We start from the raw sequence: 25493 nt of genomic DNA, 5'->3' as shown, positions 1-25493 counted from the left end.
TTACTTTAATTAAAATTAATTAGATTAATTATAATAATTTTAATTAAAATTAAATCTAATTAATTATAAAAATTAATTAAAATAATTAATTAATTAATTAGAATTAATTAAAACAATTATAATTAAATATTTATATATTTTTTTAAAATCCTTCAACTCGACGGATTTACGGGATTTTGGCCGGAGAAGCGCGTGTGAAGGAGGGAGACAGTTACCTTCACGCCGGCGAGCTCCTGTCTTGCTTGCTCCGATCAGACAGGAAGGGAAGGTGCCGGAGGAGCGATCGAACTACAACGAAGGAGCCGGAGTAGCGCACCGAAGGGAAGAAGTTATCTTCACAGCGAGCGAGCGCCCGTTGTTGTTCCGATCAAAATGTTGTAACTTCCATCCTGATAGGAAAAGGCGGCGTCGGAGGTGCGGCGCCGAAGGAGGAGCAGAGTCGACCGGCCACGACGGAGCTGCAGCGGCGATCTCCCATCGAGCTTTCGATCCTTCTCACAGTCGGCGAGCTCCGTTCGCTGCTTCCAACCGAATTGTTGTAACTTCCGATCGATTTGGAAGGAATGTCGTCGAAGGAGCGGTCGGATAGCAAAAGGAGCCGGAGAAGCGCTCGAGAAGGAGAAAGTTACCCTCGCAGCTAGTGAGCTCGCGTTTTTGCTGCCGATCAAAGTGTCGTAGCTTCCTGTCCGACCGGAAAGGAGGTTGTCGAGCGTAGCCAAACAGTAGGGAGGAGTCGGGCACAGCCAGGAAGTAGACGGGAGCTCGGTCGCTGGAGAAGAAAAGTGCGAATGAGAGCCATTCGCTCTTGTTTTAACGACGCGAAGTCGTGCGACGTGAGAGCAACGTGCGACGACGTGCGGAGAGGTGACGTCGACGTGTGAAGTGCGGGATGTTCGCGATTTGGGCGGTGACGACGTGCGGGCAGGTAGATTTTTTATTTCATTTTTTTTTTAAACCATATACAGGTCAACAATCATAAAACATTGTTGCATTCATTATACGTTGAATCCTTCTACATATTGCTGATTTTCTTGTATGCAATGGCTAGCAAGTTGTCGTATTCACATGTATGTATTTCACTGTCATTCATGGACACTCACAAGTCTCCTATAGTTGCTTATAAAAGGACCGTTGTATGTATTTACAAGATAACTAACATCGCTTGTAGAGAGGATGTTATGTTGTCCACAATCCATCACTACTTGTAAGCAAGTAGAGTTTGTTAGTATCTTACTATCCTTGGAAGTAACTCGTTTGCATGATAAGTTTGCTCGTCACCATGTGCTCACAATCAAATTGCATATACTTTCCAATCATCGTCATTTTTGTATGATTTGCTTACAAATGACATTGGGTTCCTTATTTGCATATCTTTTTAGCATTCTTAAGAATTGTTGCATGTATATGCAAGACATATGCATGTTAGCTGTTGTTGATAGTAGGAAAACAATTTTCCTTGCAACTCCTTCACTTTACTTGTAGATATGTTGTATTCATTGTTATGACTGTTGATAAGTCATTATGTTCGTTCATTGCATGTCAAACCCTCTTGTTCGTAGAGAAGGAATCTACATTTGCTTACAGGTAAATTGTTGTGTGAATAAGAAATTTTCCATGATAACTTATAGATACTCGCATGTGTTTCAAATATGTTGCATTGTGTATGCTTGTAGGAGACTTTGTTGCATTGGTTGCATATAAGCCGATGTTGATTGTTTAGGTAAGTTGCATTCAGTGTTGCTTGTGGGCAAAACAACAAATTATGCTTACTAAGGCTTCAGCATAAGTCTTCTATCCCTTCATTTATGATTAAATTCTTTTATCATGATCATACATTCATCAAATTAGAGTTTGACTATTTGTGTTATTCATTTGAGTCATCATTTGCATGATTACAAATTTAAGTTTAAGACTCAATTTTCTATCTTCCTTTTGAGCTCTTTGTATCATTTTCAAGTTTGGATTCAAAACTTGAAAGTCCAGTTGATGTGCAATATGTAACATTCAAATCCAAGTTTGTACAGCTCAAGTTCAAGTTCTATGTCCCCTGTAGTCCAACTCAAGTCTTTGCTTGAGTTTAAATGTTCAAGTCATGTCCTTATTCACTTGAATTTAGGTCCAAAACTTATTTATTTTCAAGTTCTTTGCTTGATTTGTTTGAGTTTACTTAAGTCATTTGTTGCAAGTCCAAGTTAATTTTTTGTTCAAGTCTTTGTTTTTAGACAAAATTTCAGCAGCCTCCCAATAGCTCCCCCGTTTAGGGGAAAAACCAAAAGGAAGCCCACCCGCCACGTCAATAAAGACATGCACATTTGGTGTTATCAGACACCGTAGCCGTAGTTTTTTGTCATCCACCGTGCCAAGAAAGACGTGTATGGGTCTTTAAAAGAAGATATTTGAAAAAGACAGTTCTTTCCCCGCGTACGGGTACTTATATTGTTGCCCCGCCGCGCCAAGAAAAGCGCGCACAAGGATCGCCTGCTTCGTTGTAAGCACCGCACCAAGTTCCCTCTCACCACGCTAAGAAAAGCGTACATGGGTGGTCCCTTGGCATGCCACAAACACTGAAAAAGAATTTTATGGGGATTACCCGCCTTGCCACAAGCACCAGAGAGAACTTCCTCCCACCGTGCTAAGAAAAACGCGCATGGGTGGTTATTCGCCCCGTTGCAAGTGTCGAGAGCGGGTTCTTCAAGTTTAGGAGGTTATATCTTGGCGACCGACGGCAAGGTGGAGGGCACAAAAATCATTTCCTTTCATTTTTCTTTTCTCTCTCTTTCTTTTTTTTAACACCTTTTTTTATCTTAAATCACCTTAATTTCCTTGCCTCACTTCCATAAGATCCAAATAAAAGTATAGTAGCAATAAGCAATAAGGTTCTAAACTTAACAAGATTTTGTCACTAGAATTCAGAAATTATCTTTCCTCTCCCACCTCATGTGAATGATGCTTCACAATCTCATCTCTCTGTTGGCTTGTTACTTCTTCAATAGAAACACAGATGAGAGTTCATCTTGGGGAGCAAATCAAGGTTGAAAGAATTTCCTCTTTCTCTGATTTTCATCTCTTGAACATCACATAATAGAGCCATCTTTATGACTGCACCAAATACTTGGATTTTCATAAGATCCAAGTCATTAACATGGTTTTGCTGCATAAGAAATAGACCAACCATTGCATGGAGAATCTCCAACAGAGTCATAAGATAGTGATAACACTTTGGAATTTAATTTCAAATTCCTGTATCACACACCTTTATGGAAACTCTTCTATTAGAATGTCACCATGACAACGGCTCCAATAGGATCTTCAACTTTAATTGTGGAAAGGATATTGCTTTTGATTAGTGCAACTGGATTTGAAGGAATAGATTGTGGCATCCCGTTCTTCACAACATAGGGCTTGTTTTGAGAAATAAGAAACTGAACGGTTACTTTTCTGGAAGTCCCAAATCATCAAGCAATCTTCCAACTGCAGATTCACTTTCTGTCATTGCATTTTCACGATTCACAACCTTGCTCTTTCTATTCTTTCCACAACATACAAAAAAAAAGGTGATAACCACCACAAAAGCCGTCGCACCGATGGCAATCTCGATGATAGCTTGCGTCGGTATTGAGTCTGAAATGGACGACAAGTTTAAAGCCGGTGGAGGCGGTTGGTTGTATGGAGTTTGACGGAGAGAGGGCAGCAAAGGAAATGAGGCAAGAGGGATTTTGGTTCCAGAAGTCTGCTGTTTGACCGGTTGAAGGATTTAAAAAGCTGGAGCTCACGGTTAGTGGAGACGGATGGCTGTATGGGGCTTTAGGGAAATTGCTGTAGCAGGCCGTAGGCAGAGATTTGAGTGGAGATTCTGGTTGAGGTCGGCATGGAGGAAGATCCCAGGCTGTGGTTTTCAGGGCGGCTCACTACAGAAGGGCTGAGGGTATTTGGAGTGAGATAACAGAGGGAAGCAACTGGAGGAGAGCTGCTGGGGTTTTTTTTGTATGAGAGGAATAGGTTGGCTTTTAGTGGTCGTGACCTTCTGGATTGAGTGGAAGTGACGGAAAGGTGCGGGATTTACGGGATTTGATGGGTTTGAGGGAGAAGCACCCGAGATAATGTCAGTTTGCATTAATGTCTGATTTGATCCTTCATTTGACTTTTTTATTTTTTTGTTAAATTGATAGGAAATGCTAATAATATTTGCTATTATTAGTATTAAGATTGAATTAGGATGGCAGCTATGCTTCGATCAAATAAAAATCCTCGATTTGCGTGCTTTTTTTGTTTAACATATCAAATTCTTCGAATAGTTAAAATTGAACAAATTGATAGTGCATTTAGGGTATTGTCAATGTTCCGGTCACAACGACGTAGTCTGTTTTGCGATCGGACGTCGTTTGAGCGACGCTGAGGCTAATTTTTCTCGATATACATGTTTTATCTCGAAATTCATTTCACCAATTCGGATTACCCAAATTGAATAAACAAAATATAGTTTTTAAAGGTTAACAACGTTCTTGACACAACGACAAAGTCTGTTCGTCGATCCGACGTCGCGTTTTAATTTCAGGTGTCGATCGTCCCTTTTGATCGATCTCATCCAACCCGACTACGAGGTACCTTGACCTAGTAGAATTCGACGTCTTGACCGCAACGATGTCGTCCGTTTGGCAATCAGAGATTGTTTGACCCTTCAAATGACATGTGGCGCCAATGCACGTATTGCTTAAATCATCGTTTTCACCTCTTTTCGCATGGTTTTATGTGTAGGGGTCAACACATGTTTCAACGATCATTTATAAGTTCATTGCTCATAAAGGTTATCTCCTAATTAGTGAAAATTTAAAATAAAATGTCTTCAACATCATTGGCCTTCTACTAGTTATTTATGATCAACTTTATGAACCCTCAAAAGAAGTGCAACAGATAGTTTTAACTCAATTTCATGAATATCTCATTTCACATCTCCTACTTAGGTCTACTCACCTATGCTATACGCCATTCACACTAATTTATCACCCCAGCTTATTGATGGTAGGGCTGTCAATTCGGGTCAACCCGTCGGGTTCGGGTCGAACCCGACCCGACCCAAATTTAAACGGGTCAACCCGAACCCGACCCGTTTTCTCAAACGGGTTAGACATTCCAACCCGGACCGTCAGAAATTGACACCCCTAATTGATGGTGAGGTTTCTACATAACCAGATTCCACATTTGCTACTAAAATGTTATCTTTCATACAACAATTTCACATTTATCATTCATACTCTTCCCATACATCCATCCTAACATGATCACTTTCACCAAACTTGGAATGCATTTGGTAAAATTTTAATGTTTTGCTGTTGTGCTATTTGGTGCAAAATAAAGGCATGGCTACTCATAGTGTCTGAATGCAACTTTTGGTTTCTGGGAATATAGATCCTAAACAAATATTGTGAATCAAGGAAGAAATGCATAAACGTCAACAAAAGGAATATAATGGGATACCTAAAAAAGAAGCAAATGCCAGGTACTGCAACCTCTGACCGTGAACAGGTATTTCTTTTGCAATGTCATGATGAATAATAGGGAAAAATGGTGGCCAATTCTTTTCTTCTAATACAATTCCAGCTGCAGGAAAAAACAGTTATTCTGTTGTAAGCGAAAAAATAGTTTACTTACTAGCGACCTTAATGAACTAGCATGAACTGTGAAATCTTTAAGAAATCAGAAATGAATTACCCCGAGCTACAGCATCTTCCCTTCGTTTTATATCCTGTTCATCAAAGCGAGCAAGGAACATCAACATAAAAACATGAAATGGCCCGCTTAAATGGAATATCAAGTGCTTAGCAACTTGGCAAAAACGCAAAGCATGTGTTCATCAATGGAGCGTCAACTACTTATAAATAACTTCTTCAAAGGTATAAAAACGAAATAAAATACACTCCTATTCAAAATAAATATCTTTCAAATCATCAAACCTTATCATGATGCAGGCCTATATGTCATCACACATCAATTACCGTCATCTTTAGCCGTATCCAAACTATTTAAGATTATGCTGAGTGATGCATAAAGTATTACATGTAAACAAGTTTGAAAAACTTCGACTCATGTTTTCTTTGGTCAGTTCAATTTTTTTTTTTGCTGATTACATGTAAACAAGTGTGGGCTCCGAAAATTCAGCCCTGGCCTCTGCCTGATTGTTCTTTTTTGTTTTCGGGGGAGTTTTAACGGAATTAAGTTCCGAGGTAAATTTTGGAAGGCAGATGGGTTTGTAGATAAGACACTACCTAGAGATTTCGCCCTCAAATTTTAGAGGACTTTATGATCTGAGTTCTGATTTCCTATAGACGCAAGCCCCTATATTTAATTACTCCTCCCGATCACGAGAGAGAACTTTCGATTAAGGCTAGTCATCAATCAGATATATTATATCTATAGATACGTAGTATCAGGCATATAGTAGTAGCATGGGCAAGGAATTGAAAATGGGAAGAGTTTGGATGTTGGAGGTTCAAGGTTTGATATTTAAAATAGAAATTTTCACCATCTTGCACTTAAAGTGGATGTTGGGGGAATGGAGGATGGAGCCGATTAAGATCCCATGGTTCCGTCGTTCTGGGCCATCGTGGTCCTTGTTCAACTCTATTCTTACAAAAAACATCCCTATTTTTCTAAATATATGATCTACCAACATGAACATTTGATGGCAATTTGTTGACCCCTATATGCAAAAGCCAGCAAAAAAAGGCGAAAATTGGCGTGCGACATGTCACTTAAGGGTCAAACGACCTCTAATCACCTCCCTTCTCAGCTTCCTCGTCATCACAGACGATGAGAAATTGAAGAGTTCGATCTTTGCATTTCTTCCCCAAAGTATAATTCTCGTCACATCAGAAACATAATCCCTTTACCCTCTTCTCCTGCACCTAGCTCTCAATCAGTTTTTTTAAATTTTCCCCACTTCCTCCTCCTACAGGCTTCTCCCTTAAAATCTCTAGAATGTAGCCCGGTGTAGGCCCCTTAGGTGCTAGGAGTGTGGTGGCCATCCTGTATGAACCACCTGAACTGCCGCTTTTGGCTCCCCTCTCCTGGCACTTTTGATCATCCACTAACTGAGCTAACTCCATTGCCTCTCCCAGGTTTCGAGGCTTCATGACTCTCACTGTTGTTCAAATCTCTGACTTAAGCTCCTTAATGAAATTCTCCTCCATAACAGTCTCCGACAACCGATCCAGTCGATTCTCCATGTACTCAAATCTCTTGCAGTATTTTGCCACTAAGCCTTCCTGTACTAGGGCAAAGAACTGCTCATAGAAGTTCCCTCCCATGCTAGTTCGGAAACGTTCAATTAAGCATTATTTGAACTCCCTCCAACTCCGTATGGGCCTCAGGTCACTCCATTAGTACCAAGCTAATGCCTTCCCTTCAAAGCATAGGCCAGCTGTCATCAATTTCTCCTCCTCCACCAACCCATTGACGACTAAATATCTTCTACCTTATAAATCCACTTATGTGCATCCTCCCCCTCAAATATAGACATCTTCAACTTCTTGACCTTCGGATCCCCGCCATTTCTCCTTATTCCTCCATAGTTTCCCCTTCTCCAAGTGGTGGGTGGTTCCCCATAAATGTCCCGATCCTTCCTTCCATGTTCATACCCAAACCTTCTTCGAATTCCCCCCTCCTTCCTTCAAAATCAACACCTCTCCGGCCATAATCTACCTCCCTTCTTTCTAAATCAACACCCCTTTGCTCATACCCCACATGTACACGCCTCTCTCCATAACTTCCCCCTCTCTCCTCCCTCTGGAAAGGTTCCATATGGGGTCTTCTCCCTTCTCCCTCTACGATCTCCACATCACTTTTATCCCTACGAATTTCAGAACTTGTATTTTTACCTTCCGGCCCTCTCGCCTCTGATGTCGTCGCTTGGTTGTGGAGATCCAACATCTTCACCATATCACGTAGATCAAAGAATTGTTCTTCCATGCAGGAAATTTTGTCATCCACTGTTGCTTTGATTGGTTTCATCTACCCCTTAAGACGTTCCTCCAACGCATCCACCTTCTTGGTCGTCATTGATACCCGGATCTTTGTTAGACACAAAAATCCATATTTTCACCCCAAAAACAGCCATAATAATTGTTTAGACAAGGGAAACTGCTGCAGAAATAAAACCAAACAGCCCCAAAACAGCCTTGGAAAGCGACCCTGATACAAATTTGATAGGAAACCCTTGTAGATCTCAAGTAATTTTACAAGAAATCTGAATTTAAGCGAGACTTCGCCGCAAATCTCCAATCAAACTTGGAAAAACAGAATAAATGGCAGGAATTAATGAGAGCAAGAAGAAAATAACAAGAAACAATTGATTCTCTATTCAAGAGGATGATCTTTCTCTCATAATTCTCTAGACGTCGCTAGAGCCCAAGAACACCATGGAAAACCCTAAATTTCAGCAAATAATCAAGATAAACCTAACCCAAATTCCAACCTCCTATCTAAAGAACACAAAATAACTCCGCAAAAAGACTAAACAACCCTCTTAATTCAAAATTTCCCTCCTAATCCCTCTTCCTCTCTCTCTCTACTTAAGCACTAGGCCCCACATGAGGGGGACGGAACCACCTAGGGCCGAACTACAACAGGCAAGAGGTCAGCCCAAGTATTACCGGTCTATCAGTTTCCTACTTAGTTACCATTATTTATGTTTTTTTATGTGATATCAAAAGGAAGTGTCATAATTTGCATTTCTAGTGTTCTCCTACTTGATTTTAGAGCTTAGATTTCATCAATTTGGTATCAAAGCCTTAGTTTGCATCAAATTGGCATCAGAGCCTTAGGTTTCATCAATATATCATATAATAAAGATAAAATATTTATTAATTACCAACTTTCCAATATGATAATTCTCTATGATAATACACTAAATGATTGCTGTTGCTACTTTCGTAGAAAATTTAGTTTGATTTATTTTTATTTGTGATGGTCTTATATTAGATTAGGGTACACAATTATGGTATCACTAATAGGTATCTATCTAACTTTTATCATTCCCATGAATAATAGTTCTAATTGGATTATTGCATTATTGTTTAATATTGCTGTCCAGACTTGGTGAATGAAGTTTTTTTTTTATTTCAAATGGGTTGATATTTGGTTCAAGAGTTTTAGATCAAAAATCACTAGTTGTGCTTTGAGAGCTTGATTTGAAGTTGTAAATTTTGTTTTGGTACCCATGTATTCAAAATTATTAAATTTTACATTGGTTTCAATGTGTTTTAGCAGTTTGTTTTTCTATTTTTGTTCAATAATAAGATTTTGAGGAAAAAATAACTATAGTCATGTTTTGTAAGGGTTGGGTAATTTTAAGCAAACGTGAAATGTTTCAAGCTGATATAGAATCGAACATGACTAGAAATTAATTCAGTTTCAAGCCTACTAGAAACGATTTCAAGTTGATTATGAATAAACTCCTTTCAATTTGAAAATTGTCATTCAACTGCGAGTTGAGTTTAGGTCAACTAGAACATTTTGAGTTCAATCCATATGACTCACTCAAACTCCCTGGACGCCACCTCTAGAAAGTGGCCTTAACTATAAAAAGACTAATAAGATGGAATTGTATGAAACAAAAAATTTGGGCCTACAAACAAGATGAATAGCTAAGAGCTAAATACTCATGAGAAGGCTCGGTGAAATGAAGATAATCATTATTATTAAGTTAAAATTATAAGCACATATTGTTAAGGCAGCATGAAACAAAAATGATCTTATATAATGAGAAGCCAATTGCAAATAGGAAATAAACATCAAGGGTGTGAGTGCTTAATCTGGAAGACAAGATAGTGTCTATCACTCATTGCACCATCTCTAGAAACATATGGCACAAAGGAGAAAGCATGCATCAAAGTAAAAATTCATGCATAACCAAAGAGCATGCAAAGAAGCATTCAAGATTTGAAAATGGAGGACTTCCCGCTTGATCCCTAACGATCAGACTTTCTTTTCTCAGTAATTGTTTAAATCAAACAATGTAATAGAAAATCACATCTAGATCATTAACGAAGAAGTGAGCTACTTTCTTCACAAACAGAAAAGTGGGGAGGAAGGGGATGAAGGGGGAGGAAGGGGATGAGGGAGGGAGGCAGGAAGAGAGAAAGAGAGAGGATTGGCGGTGTGGAGAGATAGAGAGAGAGAATCATATACAAATAAAAAGCCAACCAAGTATAATTCCTCAAGTCCACCATATTCATGTTCCATCTAACTTGAGCAGTTAGATACTGTGAACAAATATTTCAACAACTGATGAACAAATATTTCAACAACTCGGGAATAGGTAATATGAAATTTGTATATCATATCTTAAAAAAAAAACACTTGTAAAATGACTATAAAGAACATATAAAAAAAAGCATGTTCCAAATGATTAGCAAAAATTAGAGGAAAAAAAAACTAACTGCTAATTACCTGCTCCCTCCTCCTCAATTCAGCTTCCTTTGCTTGAAGTTCTTTCTCCTTCCTTCTGGAATCCTACATTAGAAATATATGCAAAACTGAGTTTTTATTCACCTCTCATCATCATCACGCACCATTCTTATAGAAACAATCCCTGCCCACCACATTTATTTCTTCATCCTAATTTATTTTTCCTTCTTTAACTTTAGTAGGTTTAGAGGAAGGTACTTGAAGGTCTGTTTGCTACAAGTGCAGAATGGGTTTGATGCAGTAGGACGATGGAGTATTGAGATAATTTATTATTTAACTCTTATTCTCTAGGTTGAAAATACTAAGAAGGAACATTATCTGCCTGCATCAAGTAATCAATTAGGCCTGAACAAATTTTTGGCTGCCTAAGGTCTTTAAGTAAACTAATTTTCCAAAACAAAAGGAAAAAAAGGGTAAATTCTCCTTTACCATGTAACATGTTATCAAAGACCTTGGAAAATTGGAATCATCACTTACCACATTGGAATCAAGGGGAATATCAACTGTTGCACCACGAACATTGAAAAAGCCAGCGGGTTCATGAGGAAGAGGTGATAACCTAGAATTAGATGCAGGGGGAACGGCACTTGTGTTCTGGAGTATTAGACAAAATTCATAACTTAAGAGGAAAAATAAACGAGTAAAACTTAAGACAAATGAAAAAATAACAGATCAAGTGTGACATAAAACATGTCTAACAGGAAGAAAACCATACACTTATTCAATCATCAATACTATCTACAATTGAGATAAATTTAAATAACAAGTATAACAAAGAACAAGAGAAAGCATAAGTCTGTGAGCATAATTACATGGTTTCAATATCCAATCCAATGAATCCATTGCCACATGCATATAGATGCACCTTATCCCAACAGTTTGAGTTGGCTTTATGAATCCTCAATTTTCATTCATTTTTCTGACCTTTTCCTAATGCACCAAATTTATTTTTAGTAAGTCATTTTAAACAACTATAGTCCATATTACCTTAGGTCTACCACTTCTTTGTTTCAAAATTTTCAATCTATCGTTCAACACAAATCTTATATATCCATGTATTGGGTTCATGAACTATCTTCAGTTGTGCAAGTCCAAAACATGCTTAAATTTATTTTCAACTATCATAGCTTCTAGAGATAGCACTCTAACGATTCTTCTAATATAATTATTTCTTAATTTATCATTTCTAATTTTACCACAATTCATTTAAATTCTCATTTCCACCACATTCAACTTAACAAATGATCTTTTTTAGTGTACAACACTTAAATCCATGAAACATTAAAAACATCTTTGTAATTTTATAAGCTTTGCCGTTTTAAGTATCCATGATATCATTTTATCACATCATGCTCCCATAGCACTTCTCAACTTTAGAAACCCAACCTTAATTCTAAAAGTTATTTCCACATCTACATCACAATATATGCCAATGTATGAGCATACGTTTTTACAAACAGCAAACTGAATAATGAATAACACATTTCCACATGGAAATAAGTGAACAACTTATTTCCTTAAATATGAGTGTGGCCTTGCCTCTTGTTGGTTGAATAGAAATGTTTAAGAGAAGGTTATTAACCTCTCAAATGTATCTAGCAGGGTTCACATATGAAAGGATTGCCCATAACTCCTCTAACTTACCATAATGCCTAATGCAGATGGTGAAAGTCAAATTCAGCATTTAAGAATAAGGTGATTGATCATATTTCCATGGCAACATCAAATTGTTAACCACTAATTAAGTTTTTTATATAAGTATAAGAACCCCACTCAGACATTCAAAAGTAATTTCCTTTTATCTTCTTGAAATGTAGAATTCCAAATTTTCCTATGAACCTCAAATTTGCAGAAAATGTTAAATTAGGGCGGAAGAATGCTTCTTGCAGTCTTTAGTATGTGATCCAAATACAACTGTATCAGCACCTCACAAATAACCAATAAAATGGTCTGATTTAGCTAAATATGCTTCAAAAGAAGGAGAAATCCAAGAAGATTCTAAGTGTTAATGCTCTAGCCATACAGCCTCTTGTTGAGAGTAAAAAAGACCTATGACCTTTATCTTTTCAGAGTAATGTCATTTTTACAACTGATGCCTTCAATGTAGTTCATAAAGAAAAAAACAAGTGCTTATTCATTAATTCTACCCCTGGTTTTGTCATAAAACAATAATTTCCCAACTAATACACATTAATTTGATGTTCCAACTAGATTGCAAATTGCAATTATTTTATCCCAGTACGTTCTCCCATGTTACAGAATATGCTCAAATCAGTGCCAAAGTTAAAGGACCCAGATTTCATATGGAAGCAAAGATAAATTAGAACACAGAAAAAGGAATAAAAGTATAAGCATTAGAATTTTGAATAACATGTGAAATATTATATAGTAAACAGCGTTTGATAATAACATAACTAAATAGGTCGCTCCAAGTTCAGACTTCAGAATTCAAAGCAAAGTTGAATGGAAGAAAATGACAGGGTGGGAAAAAATAAGATACGGAGAAACAGGATAGCTTGCATCTTTACACCAAGCGAAGACATCAGGTACAAGCACTCCCTGCTACACAAGCCACGTCTTTGTCTCATCTTCTCCCTATAGAATAATATAAATTTCCTTCCCATCCCCGAAAACAAAATTATCCAGCTATTGTTCAAAGGTAGCTGATTTACTAGATCTAAAGTAAAGCATATCAGGATATCACAAATCCCCAGAAAAATCATAACCAGAATCTAATAAAAAATCTATTGTACTCAGAGCTGCATCACGCTCATATCCATTATTTGATCATTTGCAACATCATTTCCCTCCAAATCTCCCAATAAACAATCTCCATCACGCTCAAAACCGAACCTCACACTAAAGCAGAACCCTTAAAACTTCAGGAAACCAATGAACAAGACCAACATCTGAAAGAACATCTCATCAACAAACTATTCATGTATTTAAAACTGCTCCAGATGAACTCCAACATCCCAATCACTACACTCCAAATAAAACAAAATTCCCCAAAATATACTGCAAGTTCTACGATTAAGCGCCCGTTCCTCCCAATTGAACCATAAATTGTTAGTGGATAGCATCAATCAATCAAAAGGAAATGGGAAAAAAACGTATAGATCCAAAAGATCATCAAATCCGTCGAAATATTTTGGAATCCACACCCTCGGATAGTCAATCCTTGAGCCAACTACCAATCAGAAATCCAAAGGCAAAGTGTAAAAGTAAGAACTGGGGAGTTGAACTTACCGCAAAGGGATTAACATCCTCTTCTTCGAAGGGATTGGGATCGTAGCGGCCTGCCATGAGACCGGCAAAAGAGAAATGAAGAGGAGCGTATGAGAGAGAAGACGAGGTAGATGAGGAAGAGCAAAGAGCGAAGAACGAATACTACGAATTCCTCGTAGACTTCGTAATTTTTATCTGCCGTCGCACACCGCCTTTCTCCGTCAGCGGAAAAAATCAACTACCCTTTTAGCCTTACCTTACTCTTCCATCAAAAATGCAAATATGGAAAAAGATATAGCCTTCATTATCAATATATAAATATAAAATAATTTAAAATTGGAATATATTTTATAAAAATTAGGCGCAATTTTTTAAAGGCTATTACTATTATATTATATATATATATATATATTATATATATATATATATATATATAATATATATATATATTATATATATATATGTATACTTGAGCATATATTGTTGCAGGCTAGAATATAGCGGACGGTAGATTTATGTATTCGGTCGAGCGTTGCACGAATATTCAGCATACAAACAGAAAAGAGAATGAAAACAAAGTTTTTACGTGGAAAACCGAAGAGGGAAAAATCACGGGTCTCGCGCCAGTTTAAAGTTCCACTAGTGTTTGTTTGAAGTACAAAAAGTTGATCCATCTTACAAATCAAGACGATCAGTTTACATCAACTTCTCACAAAGTTACAAAGTTCTGCAAATTCCCGGCGTTTCTCGAAAATTCGGCAGAGTTCTGGCGTCTTCAGGCGGCGGAAGAGCTCAGGCGGTGGTCAAGGAGGAGCTTCTCTTCTTCTTCCTTCTTCTCGTCTTCTTCTCTCTCTTCACTTGAGCCCCTTTGTGAAGAAATGAGGGCTCATTTAATAGTTTTTCTGGAGTGGCATGCTTGTAAATAGGTATGAATCAGGGGCGATAGGGAGTGGTTTGAATGGACGCATATGAACCTTCGAGTCGTGTGCACCATTCGTTGGACATTTGGAGGCCTTAATGATGTTGGAATTCGGCGATCTAGGGCTCGTTGGATTTGTCTCGTCGAGCCGCTCGATTCGAGTATAAGATAGTTAAAATCGGAGACCGTTTGGTAACTCAAATTGCGGTTTGAACCTTCCAACGGTGCTTCCGGTCCTTGATTTGGACCTATTTGGGCTCGGATTGGGTCGAATTTGGTGTCGTTGGGTTCGCATTTCTGAGACGCTCAGTTTGATTATAGGCTCGCTGAAATCGGAGTTCGGGTGCTCCCAAAATTAATTTTTGAAGTTTCCGGGTTAGGTTTTTCCTCGAGATTCGTGCCGATCAAGATAATTTTTCGAGAATATATCATATATGATATTTAAACTCTAATATTTACAAATATAATCCATAAAATTTATTATTTTAAAACTAAAAAATTATTTAACATCGCAAAAACACAATTTAGGTACCCCCATTTATTTCTTTGTAAAATCCCCTCTACATCCCATGAGAAATAGGTTGCAAGTTTTGGAATTTTTTGAGGTCATGGCCAAAGCACGTAGAGTGCTCCAGTGGAAGATATTATAGACAACACAAGCAAAGAAGAATGTCATCTTCTTCTCTAATTATCATCTTCACATCTTCTCCTGCCATTCTCAACAACCCTTGGAAAGTATTGTAGGCATCAAATCTCACTACAAGAAAGTAAGTTATTTCAGTTAGAACAATTTGCCGCAAAATAAATCAAATCCATCGTGAATTTAGTTTTGCAGCAGATTTGCGGTGGAATACATTCTGACGCTAAAAGTTGCGTTGGAAATTTACGACAGAGTTAAAGTCAGGAAAACAACATTTTCGTTTTAGCCAACCACCACTAATTATGCTACTAACTACGACAAATTTGAGGATGATATACCGCTGCAAATTGCGGCGGTCATATGGCGACTTGTCCGTTGCCATTTGCAACATAATTAGAGGCAGATATTTATGTTGCAATATATGATACACCTTCATTGTTTCATTGTTCACAGCAGAAATTTTGCTGCAAATCCGTCAGAAATCTGTAGCATAAAAAAACATCACCTAATATCAATTATTCAGCTTTTTAACAATCACAATCCAAGCAATTTTTTTTAAAAACAGTAGTTAATAATGCTAATATTTAAGTAAACATTGCTAAAATAAACATAATAAATAAATTGCTCTACAATCATAATTCATTTGCTCAAATAAATAATCACATTCCAACTATTCTACAATTAATACAATATGTTAAAGTAAACATAGTTTTTATATACATAAAAAAGGTAAAATGAATAAAAAATCCAAGAAGACAATCTAAGTAGAATATGTATCCTCGCTCTCCATTATTCGTTGATGCATGAGGAAGATGATTTTCATTTTTCACTGATCTTCTCTCTCAATTTCTGAAGCTCATCTAATATCTACATGTGCATGTCAGCATGTGATTTTCGGACATGTTATAGCTCTGCTATCAAGGCAACCACCTGTTGGCTATACCAACTATCATGTTATTTACATAGTAGTTGGAGGTAAAAGAGAACTATCCTTTATATGCGTAAGCCAATGAGCAAAATTCATAAACTAGTCCCTTCTACAGTTTGCCTACTGCCTGTGAATAAGTGTTGTAGTCGAAAGCATCTGTGGAACCCTTAGAGGACTCCTCACCAGCTACAGTATAGTTTTCTCGAAGTCATGTATACTTATCCTACAAAATATAACATAATATTAATCATGGTATAATCATCACTTATAATATTTTTATAAGTATTATAAGCTTATATACTTACATAGGTCCTCCTTGCTCGCTCATCCACCTTCTACTTGTCCTCCTAGCACTTGTGAGTGAGACAGTGGATCATAATAACATTTGTTTCTCTACCCAACGTCTCCTTCTGCAATACAGTTATATTAGTATGGATAATTAAATTAGTTATTAAAATATGTTAAAGTTCTTATCAATCGTCGTCGTCTGTGCACAATGTGTAAAACTAAACCGAGCTACCCAGGCCCTCAATATCAAAAGCTTGACTCTATTTGTACTACTCCTTGCCGTATAATATGGGCTGCCCCAAGTACTATAGAGCTTAGCCCATACTGTATGTTTGTAAATTTCCCTTAAAAGAATCCATCGTCATGAAAGTTTGCTTAACTGACCGTCAACGTTCAGTACAACGAGAGCTATCTTCAATCATTTCTTAATTAATAATTTGCTGTCAGATGTCATAATCAAAATAATATTAACGTTGTGGGAATGTAGAAGGAACTGACAAAATAAATGCAACATATAGTACAAAAAGGTTTATGAATTGAAAGTAGAAGTTGAACCGTCTATAAGAAGTTAATTCTAAGGTTCATTCATTTGGTTCTACGAAATTATATAAAAAAAAAAAATACATTTTTAAATAATATGGAATTATTAAATTATGCCATTTGATTGAATTTGATGAGAAATTAGTACAAATATTAAATTAAGCACAATAACTTGTGAAATTAACAAAAATTAGATAAGAATATTCTAATTTAATCTTCATCATAATAATCATAAAAAAATAATTTTTCTTAATTTATTATAATATTTATTCTATTTGTTGTATATATATACGCCTTAATATTTTACCATTATTGTTGTATATTTCATGAAATATGATAGTTTTTATGTAAAGTAAAATCAAATAATTTCGTGCACTTAAATATAATAGATATAGCATGAATCAAATTTATAGGGGGTCTTGAAACGGGTTAGCATGTTAAGTTACGATTTGAATCGAAATTGACCAGTTCTAAATTCAATCTATCCAAACCTAACTCGTTTAATAAACAAGTCAAAAAGATGAACCTGAACCCAACTTGCCAGCAACCCAAATAACCCGAACTCAATCCAAAAATCTGCTTGATTAAAAAGAAAAAATCTATAATTTGTAAATTATAGAGTTTAAGTTAATTGATTAAAAAGAAGAAAATCATACTAACAAGTACAAGAATTAAAGAAAAAAATTAAACATGTCACTTTTGAGTCAAAATTAAGTTGTTAGGTCAGCCAAAACCTAAACCGTCAATTAAATGGATCAAAATTCAAGACTTGAATCCAACCCATTTATTAAATAGTTTAACTTAGAACCCCATATTTTTTGGATCCAGTTGTCAAGTTGCATTATCTATTGACACCCTTAATTTTAAAGTTCATCGCAATCAAAATTAGATCAAGATATTATGATCTAATTTTTTTCTTTCAAAATTTTTTAAATATAATAATTTAATTTTTACACTCAAAATAAATAAAATTAAATGTATTACTTTTAGAATATATTGTTAACCAAATGAGCCACAAGCATGAATAAAATCTTGGCATGTAAGTAACATTCTGCTTCTCAAGTGGTGGGTAGGCTTAGTTCACTTACTAAAATCTTGGCATATCACTTACTCTATAGGTAAGAAATAACTTATATATTTACATCAAATCAATCTCTCCAAATTGAAAAGTCCAAACAAGTCCTATTCAACTATGATTTTTAATTTTTTACTTCCCTATCTTTTGCACATCCCAATGTACATTATCCATGAAAGAAATCCATATCATAATATTTTGGATTAAATTTGATCAATAAGATTACACATTCAATCTATTTATCTAAAAACACTTAATAAATAAAAATTTATTCTAATTCAGAGAGGATTGTTATGTGAATCCACTTAAGTAAAAAAAAACTAAACTCTTGAACATCGAGGATCATTTTAATTTGATCTAATGATTAAAATTTTATTAAGAAACTCCGCAGCTAAGCATACTCTTCCCGAAGAATTCATTAGATGAGCGACCTCCTGAAAAATTACACCAACATGACAAAACCGTGAGGCCCTTAGGCTAAAACATATAATATCTCATTAGTTAAGAGTTTATGCTGTTATAAATGGTATCATAGTTGTACACCAGCAGGAAGATAAGAACTAAGTGTCATATAAGACAAAATGCTATGCCATGAAAGTCACCTCTTGAATCCTATATGGGACAAAGTGCTACGTCGTGGGAGTCACCACTTAAACTTGTAGGGGCCACCTCAAAATTCTTATAAAATTTTCTTTCTTTTTTTTTCTCTCTTAGCCTTATATATAACATCAATAGAAAAAAAAGGTTTTAACATTTATTTTGTTTATATTATCCTATAATCAACATTAATCTTCTATAGATGAAAAATGTTGATAGCATTTTTAGATTCAAAAAATTCTTAGATCGACCACTTGTTTCAATGTGATTTTAAACCTAATTTTTTTAATGACAATAACCAATATCAAATGAGCTCAATTACAATATCTTCTAGAAGTAAATCATATACAATTTTATGAGTATTTTTGTAAACATCTCAATTTAAAACCTGTTATCTTTTATCTCTCAGACTGCAATTTTGTATTATTATATTATGGATATTATATCTTGAACTGGACTTTATTGAGTCTATTTATCATTTTGAACTACTCAAATCCTATTTAAATCATGTTCGATCCATGTTCAAATATAGTTCCAAAATCTTGCTCATACCTACATCGTTTGGAGAAATTATTCGGTGCGAAGTCCAGACATAATTTTACATCCATACTCCAATTAAATCTTGAAATGTGGAGCATGAACATTTGGATATTCAATTAAATTTCATATTTATTTTTTATCGTATTGGCCCGATCTACCCAGCCCAAAGGTTCAACATCTCGATTGAATTTAGATTTTAGGATTGACACTCTTTTTAAATGAAAATCAAAATTATTACATGCAGAGTCCGGATGTGGAATTACATCTAGACGTATAAACAAAACGTAGAGTTATATTCGAATATGTGAATCGCATACAGTTACAATCCGGACATTCGGACTCCACACGTAATAATTTCTCTTTCTATTGAGTCCGATCACACGAAGTCATTATGTTGCTCTGACCAAAATTCCTCATTAGTTATGGCAGTCAATATACTTTCTGTTTCTTTTAGAATGATAAGCAATAGACTGTTAAGTGTAGGACTCAATTCAAGATATTAAAGAAACAATCATCTCATTCAACTAATAAGCCACTTGCCCTTTTCATTTTAGGTGAATTCAATTCAAATTATTCAAAATAAAATGGATGGCTGAAAGAGTAATTACATGCATGAAAAAATACTTATAAAATTTTTAAAAAAAGATTAGTCTCAGTTTCAATAAATGGAACGGGAAAAATCTATAATGTATAAAATAAATCAAATATTACAAAATTCAAAACAATCTGTTTATCCAAACTGGCTTTTAACAAAGCTACAGAAACGCCATGTGACAGGAGAGTAATACTGGAGTTGGCAGATGGTGATTATTATACATATTTTGCTGATAAGGGCGGGCTGGCTATCCAAAAACACAAAAAAGAGGGTTTTATTTGCAAATAATTAGAAGGCTAAGGTTTGTTTTGCAAATTTCAAAGTCTCCTTCAATTAGTATTTCCACTATGAAAATGCATTAAGGATTCACATCGTTGCATCTTTTAACACCAGGCTTAAATCTTGCACAATCTGAGACATTGATGGCCTGAATTCTGGAGCTTGCTGCAATATAGAGCAAATAGACTGTTAGATGTTTTTGTATATAGATTAATTAATGCAAGGATGTATATAACAACTATGCATTCATTACCAAGAATTCTAAGTTCAAAGTCTTTTGAGTATTGCAGATGGAATTTGGATTCAATACGATTAAGATTTCGTTTGGGATAGCTTTTTTACTGTTTTTAACAACTCAATTTGAAAAATGCTTTCTTATATAATGACCTAGAGGAAGAAGTATATATGAAGATCACACTGAGATTTGGCTTAAATACAAAACAAAAAACATGTAAGCTAAGAAAAGTACTATATGAGATGAAATAATTTCCCTCAACGCTCTCAATTTATTCATCCAGGAAACTGCAGAGAATTCACTTCTGTCTTCATCCCAATAAGAAGGGGCACTTCTCCATTGATTCTAGGAAATTGGTGAACGGCTCATAAGGTAGCGTTCGGTTCTAAGAAGTTGTCTTTATATCATCAAAAACCTTATTCAACTTAGCTATAAAAATAGATCTAAGAAAACTGCATTCACTCCTTGTCCCTCTTTCTAGAGGCCTTTTAACCCCGGCCTTCGATGGTAGAATGCTCCTCAAAAGATCCTCATTAAAAATAGTCGTCGCACGTGTTTCCATGATGATAACCTCCGTCCATTCCTGCACCAGAAACCATGATCTCCATAGCAACTTCTCTGATAATGATCGTCATGCCTGGAGGTTCCTACAACATACCCCTCATTTGGTGGAAGAACCAGTTTTTGGCCATCTTATGCTTCTTAAGGTTGTTTAGTTTTCACCTTCTTCAATGGGGGTGCCTTATTAGATGTAGATCTCTCTACTGCTATCATAGCTCTATGCACCACACTATCTAAACATCTGTCTTAGCCTTTTGGCAATATTGGAGCTGGAAAGACGATCAATCTTCTTTATTTTGTAAGAATGAATAAATTCCAAGAAGTAATTGAACAATCAAATAAACAATGATTAAGGAACTTCAATTGAAACCATTGAAAGGAACTCTAAATGGCTTTTATGCAAACGTGAACTTCAATAATATTTGTATCTAACATACTTATTTGTCCCAGAAGACTCTAACTTAAATGAATGATACTAAACAAAGTCACAAGAACATGAATGGGACACGTGAAGGGCAGCCCATAGATGGCCCCTACAAAGGTAATGATCAAGGAATGCATGCACTAATGAAGATAATCAAGTGATCTAAGAGATTTCACACCTAGTAGCCTGAGATACAAATGGCTATGTCGAGACATTGAGACAATATTATAGAACATCATGGAAGTGGGATAAAATAGAACATAAGAATAAGGACAAAAAAATCACTCATTGGATAGAAAAGCATCAAAACAAAGCAAAAAACTAACGGTTGCAGCTGAACTATAAATGCCAGTAATACATTACCTGAATACAACGACTGATGATATCTGCAAAGCGAGATAATGACTTTAGAGAAACCACACCATCAATAGAAGGATCCACAATTCTTGATAATGCATTGATGTCATAAAGCTGTGGACTGGCCCATCTGACTAAGTACTGCTCTGCACGAGACTGTGAACTGACAGAGAGAAAAAGAGAAGCTTTTACAATGTATCTTTAATGAGAAGTAAAAGGACCTAAAAGTTTCTCATAAAAGTCATTTTTTCTACCGTTCATATGGTTGGCGTCCGGTAAGAAGCTCTAACATAACAACGCCAAAACTGTAAACATCACTTCGATCTGTATAAGACCCTGACTCACTAATTTCTGGGGCCTCATAACCAAAAGGTGTTCTTGAATCACCTGAAAACTGAAACAAAAGTATTGCAATGCTTAAATGTATGTATAATTAATATTACTATGGATTTTACTTATTCACTTAGGATCTTCTTTTATTCGAAATACAATCTAAGTAACATCATTTAGCATATTTCAAACTTGAGAAGTTAAATAGTTTCCTCATCTATGTCATCGAAAATATAACATTACATTCATTATGTAATACCATCATCAACATAAAAGAACCCAGTTATGTTTCATTTCTAGGATCAAACGGCAACATCAGATCACTCAATTGCTATCATAAGCTTAGATTTTGTAGTAAAATCGCAATATCACACCATGAAACGGCATGCTAATTTATCAGCAGCAGTTTAGCTTGTTAAAAGATGGAATACATGAAGTGTTGAACCTGATACTCAGTTTGTAGAAACAAGAGAACTGAGAAACACGCAGGTTACCAAGGAAAAATTTAGTATACTAGTATTTGGTAATTCTTATTTATTTGCATCACAAAGACTAATATCCAAAAAAAATGTGAACAATATTAGTTATTACACGTGTTTGGCTGAAGAGAAATTAGTTTTCACCAGGTGTTTGGCTGAAGAGAAATTGAGTGAACAATATTTTTTTCTTTCTTGTTTGGTTGATTAGAAATTGAGTTTTTGTTTCTTGTGAGGGGAAATCTGACTGGCAGTTATGATCTAATAGTTTTTTTCTTTTCATTCTTCACTTGGGGTGGGCAGGGAATTGCCAGTGAGAAAGTGCATCTGTTTAAATTTTCTTAGCGAATTCAATTAAATATTAATTACATTGTGAAACAAAATGCATTTGAATTCCTCCAATTCCTTCAAAGAAAACACACCCTAAACTATCAAGAACATTCATATAAATCGCACGGCATAGGTTACTATCTCTCTGCATTGCTTACCTGGGTTAAAGAGTTGGATAATACATCTGAAGCCAGGCCACATTCAGAAATGCATACTGCAAGCTCATCATCAAGTAGAATACTGGAGGCTTCTAGGTTTCTGAGTATGACGGGAGGCTTGCAGGACTCATGTAGGTACCTTCAAAAAAAGAGAGAATGCATTCACGACATGGTCATAAATTTTAGGATGGATATAGTTTTACCGAGAAAAAGCTCAAAGAACAAACTCTATGGCTCTGGCAGCAGCAAGCGCAATTTGAATTCGAGCATTCCATGATAATCTCTTCTTACTAAAATCATAAAGCAAGTCATTAAGTGTAGTTCTGCTGAAGTATTTAAAGATAAGCAGCCTCTGTCCAAATTCAGAACAATAGCCCTCAAGCTTAATGATGTTCTGATGTTGAAGTTCTGAGATGCGCAACACTAACTCATGAAAGTCATCAGTATTGATGTTTGAAGTCAGATTATTGAGCTTCAGGACTGTTAATAGCTGGAAATGAATCATAGTTGATCCAATCAAATTATTAACATCCTAAATATGTTAACATAATCAAATTAAGCTAATGAAAAATCATGAAGATGGGAATAATGCACTTTCTCCCCAACCTAAACATCAGCATTTATGTTTGAGGCTAAAGCTCCATTATTATTAGTAAAGAAGAGGATTTGTTTTAGGAAAAATATGTATGCTCACACATGCATTAAAGATGATAACACAAGTTTTCTTTCTGATAAAGTTAACTTATTAGGGGAGAGGCTTATAAATCATATAAACAAATTTTGTCATGTTATAGAAACTGCTCAGCTTTGGATAATTTTACTTATTTTCTCCCATGAATAGACAATATTAATGTGAGAGATAGTTACACTAAAAAAGGTTTTGCACTATTAGACATGTAAGGACAGAAAATAAATAAAACATGGTAAAAAAGTTTTTTTCAGTAAACAGTAAAACTAAATAACATTTCCAGTCCACATAAAAGCCAGCCATTCTTATATGTGGTGAGGGAAAAAATATGGACACACATTACAAATTGTTATGGTTATGAGAAACATTAATGGCATATGCCCCTCACGTATATTGAAGGAGGAAAGGCTTTCATTCAGCTTTACCAGTTTATTCTCTCCACTAACTCAGTTATATAATACTATATCATGTTCTGCATGCCTTATTTTCTTATTCACCTTCAAAAGTCATGTTTCGCCTGACAAGCTCCCACTCTAAGAAGTTCTCGAGGAATTAATCATCATATGTTGCACACAATAAACAAGATTTCCTACTTATAATTACAAAAGTTGAACAAAAAACAAAGAAAAACTCTTTTTACCACCATCATATTATATATTTAACTATCAAAGAGCACCCTGTGTAAAATTCTATCTTTAAATGGCCTTATGTCCTACATTCAATTAATAAAATATTTAGAATAAATTTATATTTTTTAATAAAGCATTTAGCTATTCAAAAAATTATACTAACAAAAAATTAGAAAATCTAATCTGATAACACATAAAAAGCCATTTAGTTGTCAGCTATTGAAGGAAATTAAATAAAAATAAAGCACAAACAAATTTAATCAGGAGATACCTTGCCCTCAGACAGCTCTGCCACATATACCTTGCCCAAATAAGAGCTTCTGATCAGATTTTCTTCTCCAAAATAATTGGTATACTGCTGAAGCGAAGCAACAGAAAAGGATGTCACAGAAGCTGGGAGAGTACAATTTCTTTTTAGAGACATTGCTTTGTCAAAAGAAATATAATCTTTTTCTTTGTACAAGGGGGCAATGGGTTTTGCAGCTACTTTTTCAGCCATAATGGGCCTCAGCCCTGCAGAAGTTTCAATCATATGAGCTTCATGTTCCTTTTGTTTCCGGAGAGTGTTCCCATAAACTACCAGAAACATTTGCAGATCCACAAAAAAAAAGAAAAAGGAAAAAAAACACAGATGAGTAATTAAAAAGAGTACAAAGAAAGATAAAACATGTTAAACCAGATGGGTTAGACATTCAGCAAATCAATGAACTTACAATCTTCTTTCTTGTAATTTGATGCAGCCAAATCAGTAGTGCTTGAAGGGTGCTTGGTCATTTTAGGTGCCATTTTTTTATGACAATTGGGAATGAGCTCGCGCTTGAGGTGTCGTTCTTGCAACTTCAATGTACAAAACAGAGCAAGGAGAACTGCAATTATAACTAGTACCACAGCAACAACATAAGCAATGACCCTCATGGTTGAATTTTTTCTAACAGTCGAGCTTGTTCCACCATGGTGAGTAGGTGCACCATGGCGAACGGGTGCATCAGAATAAGGGGAAGGAACAGGTGCAACTAAGGAAGGAAATGCCTGAACTGGTGCTGGTTCTGGAGCAACTGTTGTATTAAACGGATTTCCGTTCGATCTGCACAGCAGATGAAATTGCTTCTGAAATATTCCTACACACTCTTCATAATCATATAAACAAGGCAGCAATTACTAATTTCCTATGCGAGTATGGAAAGATAATCAAGCCAAATCATGGCACTTACT

At 35.7% G+C, this 25493-nt stretch overlaps 2 protein-coding genes across 3 annotated transcripts in view; both read right to left on the bottom strand.

Annotated features, from left to right (window-relative positions):
- Positions 1–13951, bottom strand: part of LOC110105453 (secretory carrier-associated membrane protein 2) — a 27818-nt gene extending 13867 nt beyond the window's left edge. The window contains exons 1-5 of the mRNA XM_020834970.2: positions 13714–13951; positions 10942–11058; positions 10447–10509; positions 5710–5743; positions 5476–5598 (exon numbers count right to left, since the gene is read on the bottom strand). Coding sequence (XP_020690629.1) covers positions 5476–5598; positions 5710–5743; positions 10447–10509; positions 10942–11058; positions 13714–13770 — 394 coding nt within the window. The 5' untranslated portion in view covers positions 13771–13951. The remainder of the gene's footprint in view (positions 1–5475; positions 5599–5709; positions 5744–10446; positions 10510–10941; positions 11059–13713) is intronic.
- Positions 13952–19900: 5949 nt separating this feature from the next.
- Positions 19901–25493, bottom strand: part of LOC110105466 (protein STRUBBELIG-RECEPTOR FAMILY 3) — a 14139-nt gene continuing 8546 nt past the window's right edge. For both annotated transcript variants that reach the window (XM_028695220.1, XM_028695221.1), the window contains 5 exons: positions 23192–23454; positions 22965–23103; positions 21925–22064; positions 21677–21833; positions 19901–20258 (listed from right to left, as the gene is read on the bottom strand). In XM_028695220.1, coding sequence (XP_028551053.1) covers positions 20181–20258; positions 21677–21833; positions 21925–22064; positions 22965–23103; positions 23192–23454 — 777 coding nt within the window. In that variant the 3' untranslated portion in view covers positions 19901–20180. The remainder of the gene's footprint in view (positions 20259–21676; positions 21834–21924; positions 22065–22964; positions 23104–23191; positions 23455–25493) is intronic.

This window comes from Dendrobium catenatum, unplaced genomic scaffold (assembly GCF_001605985.2).
Source record: "Dendrobium catenatum unplaced genomic scaffold, ASM160598v2 fragScaff_scaffold_621, whole genome shotgun sequence".
Classification (NCBI taxonomy): Eukaryota; Viridiplantae; Streptophyta; class Magnoliopsida; order Asparagales; family Orchidaceae; genus Dendrobium; species Dendrobium catenatum.
This window is presented reverse-complemented; position numbering and strand designations above follow the sequence as displayed.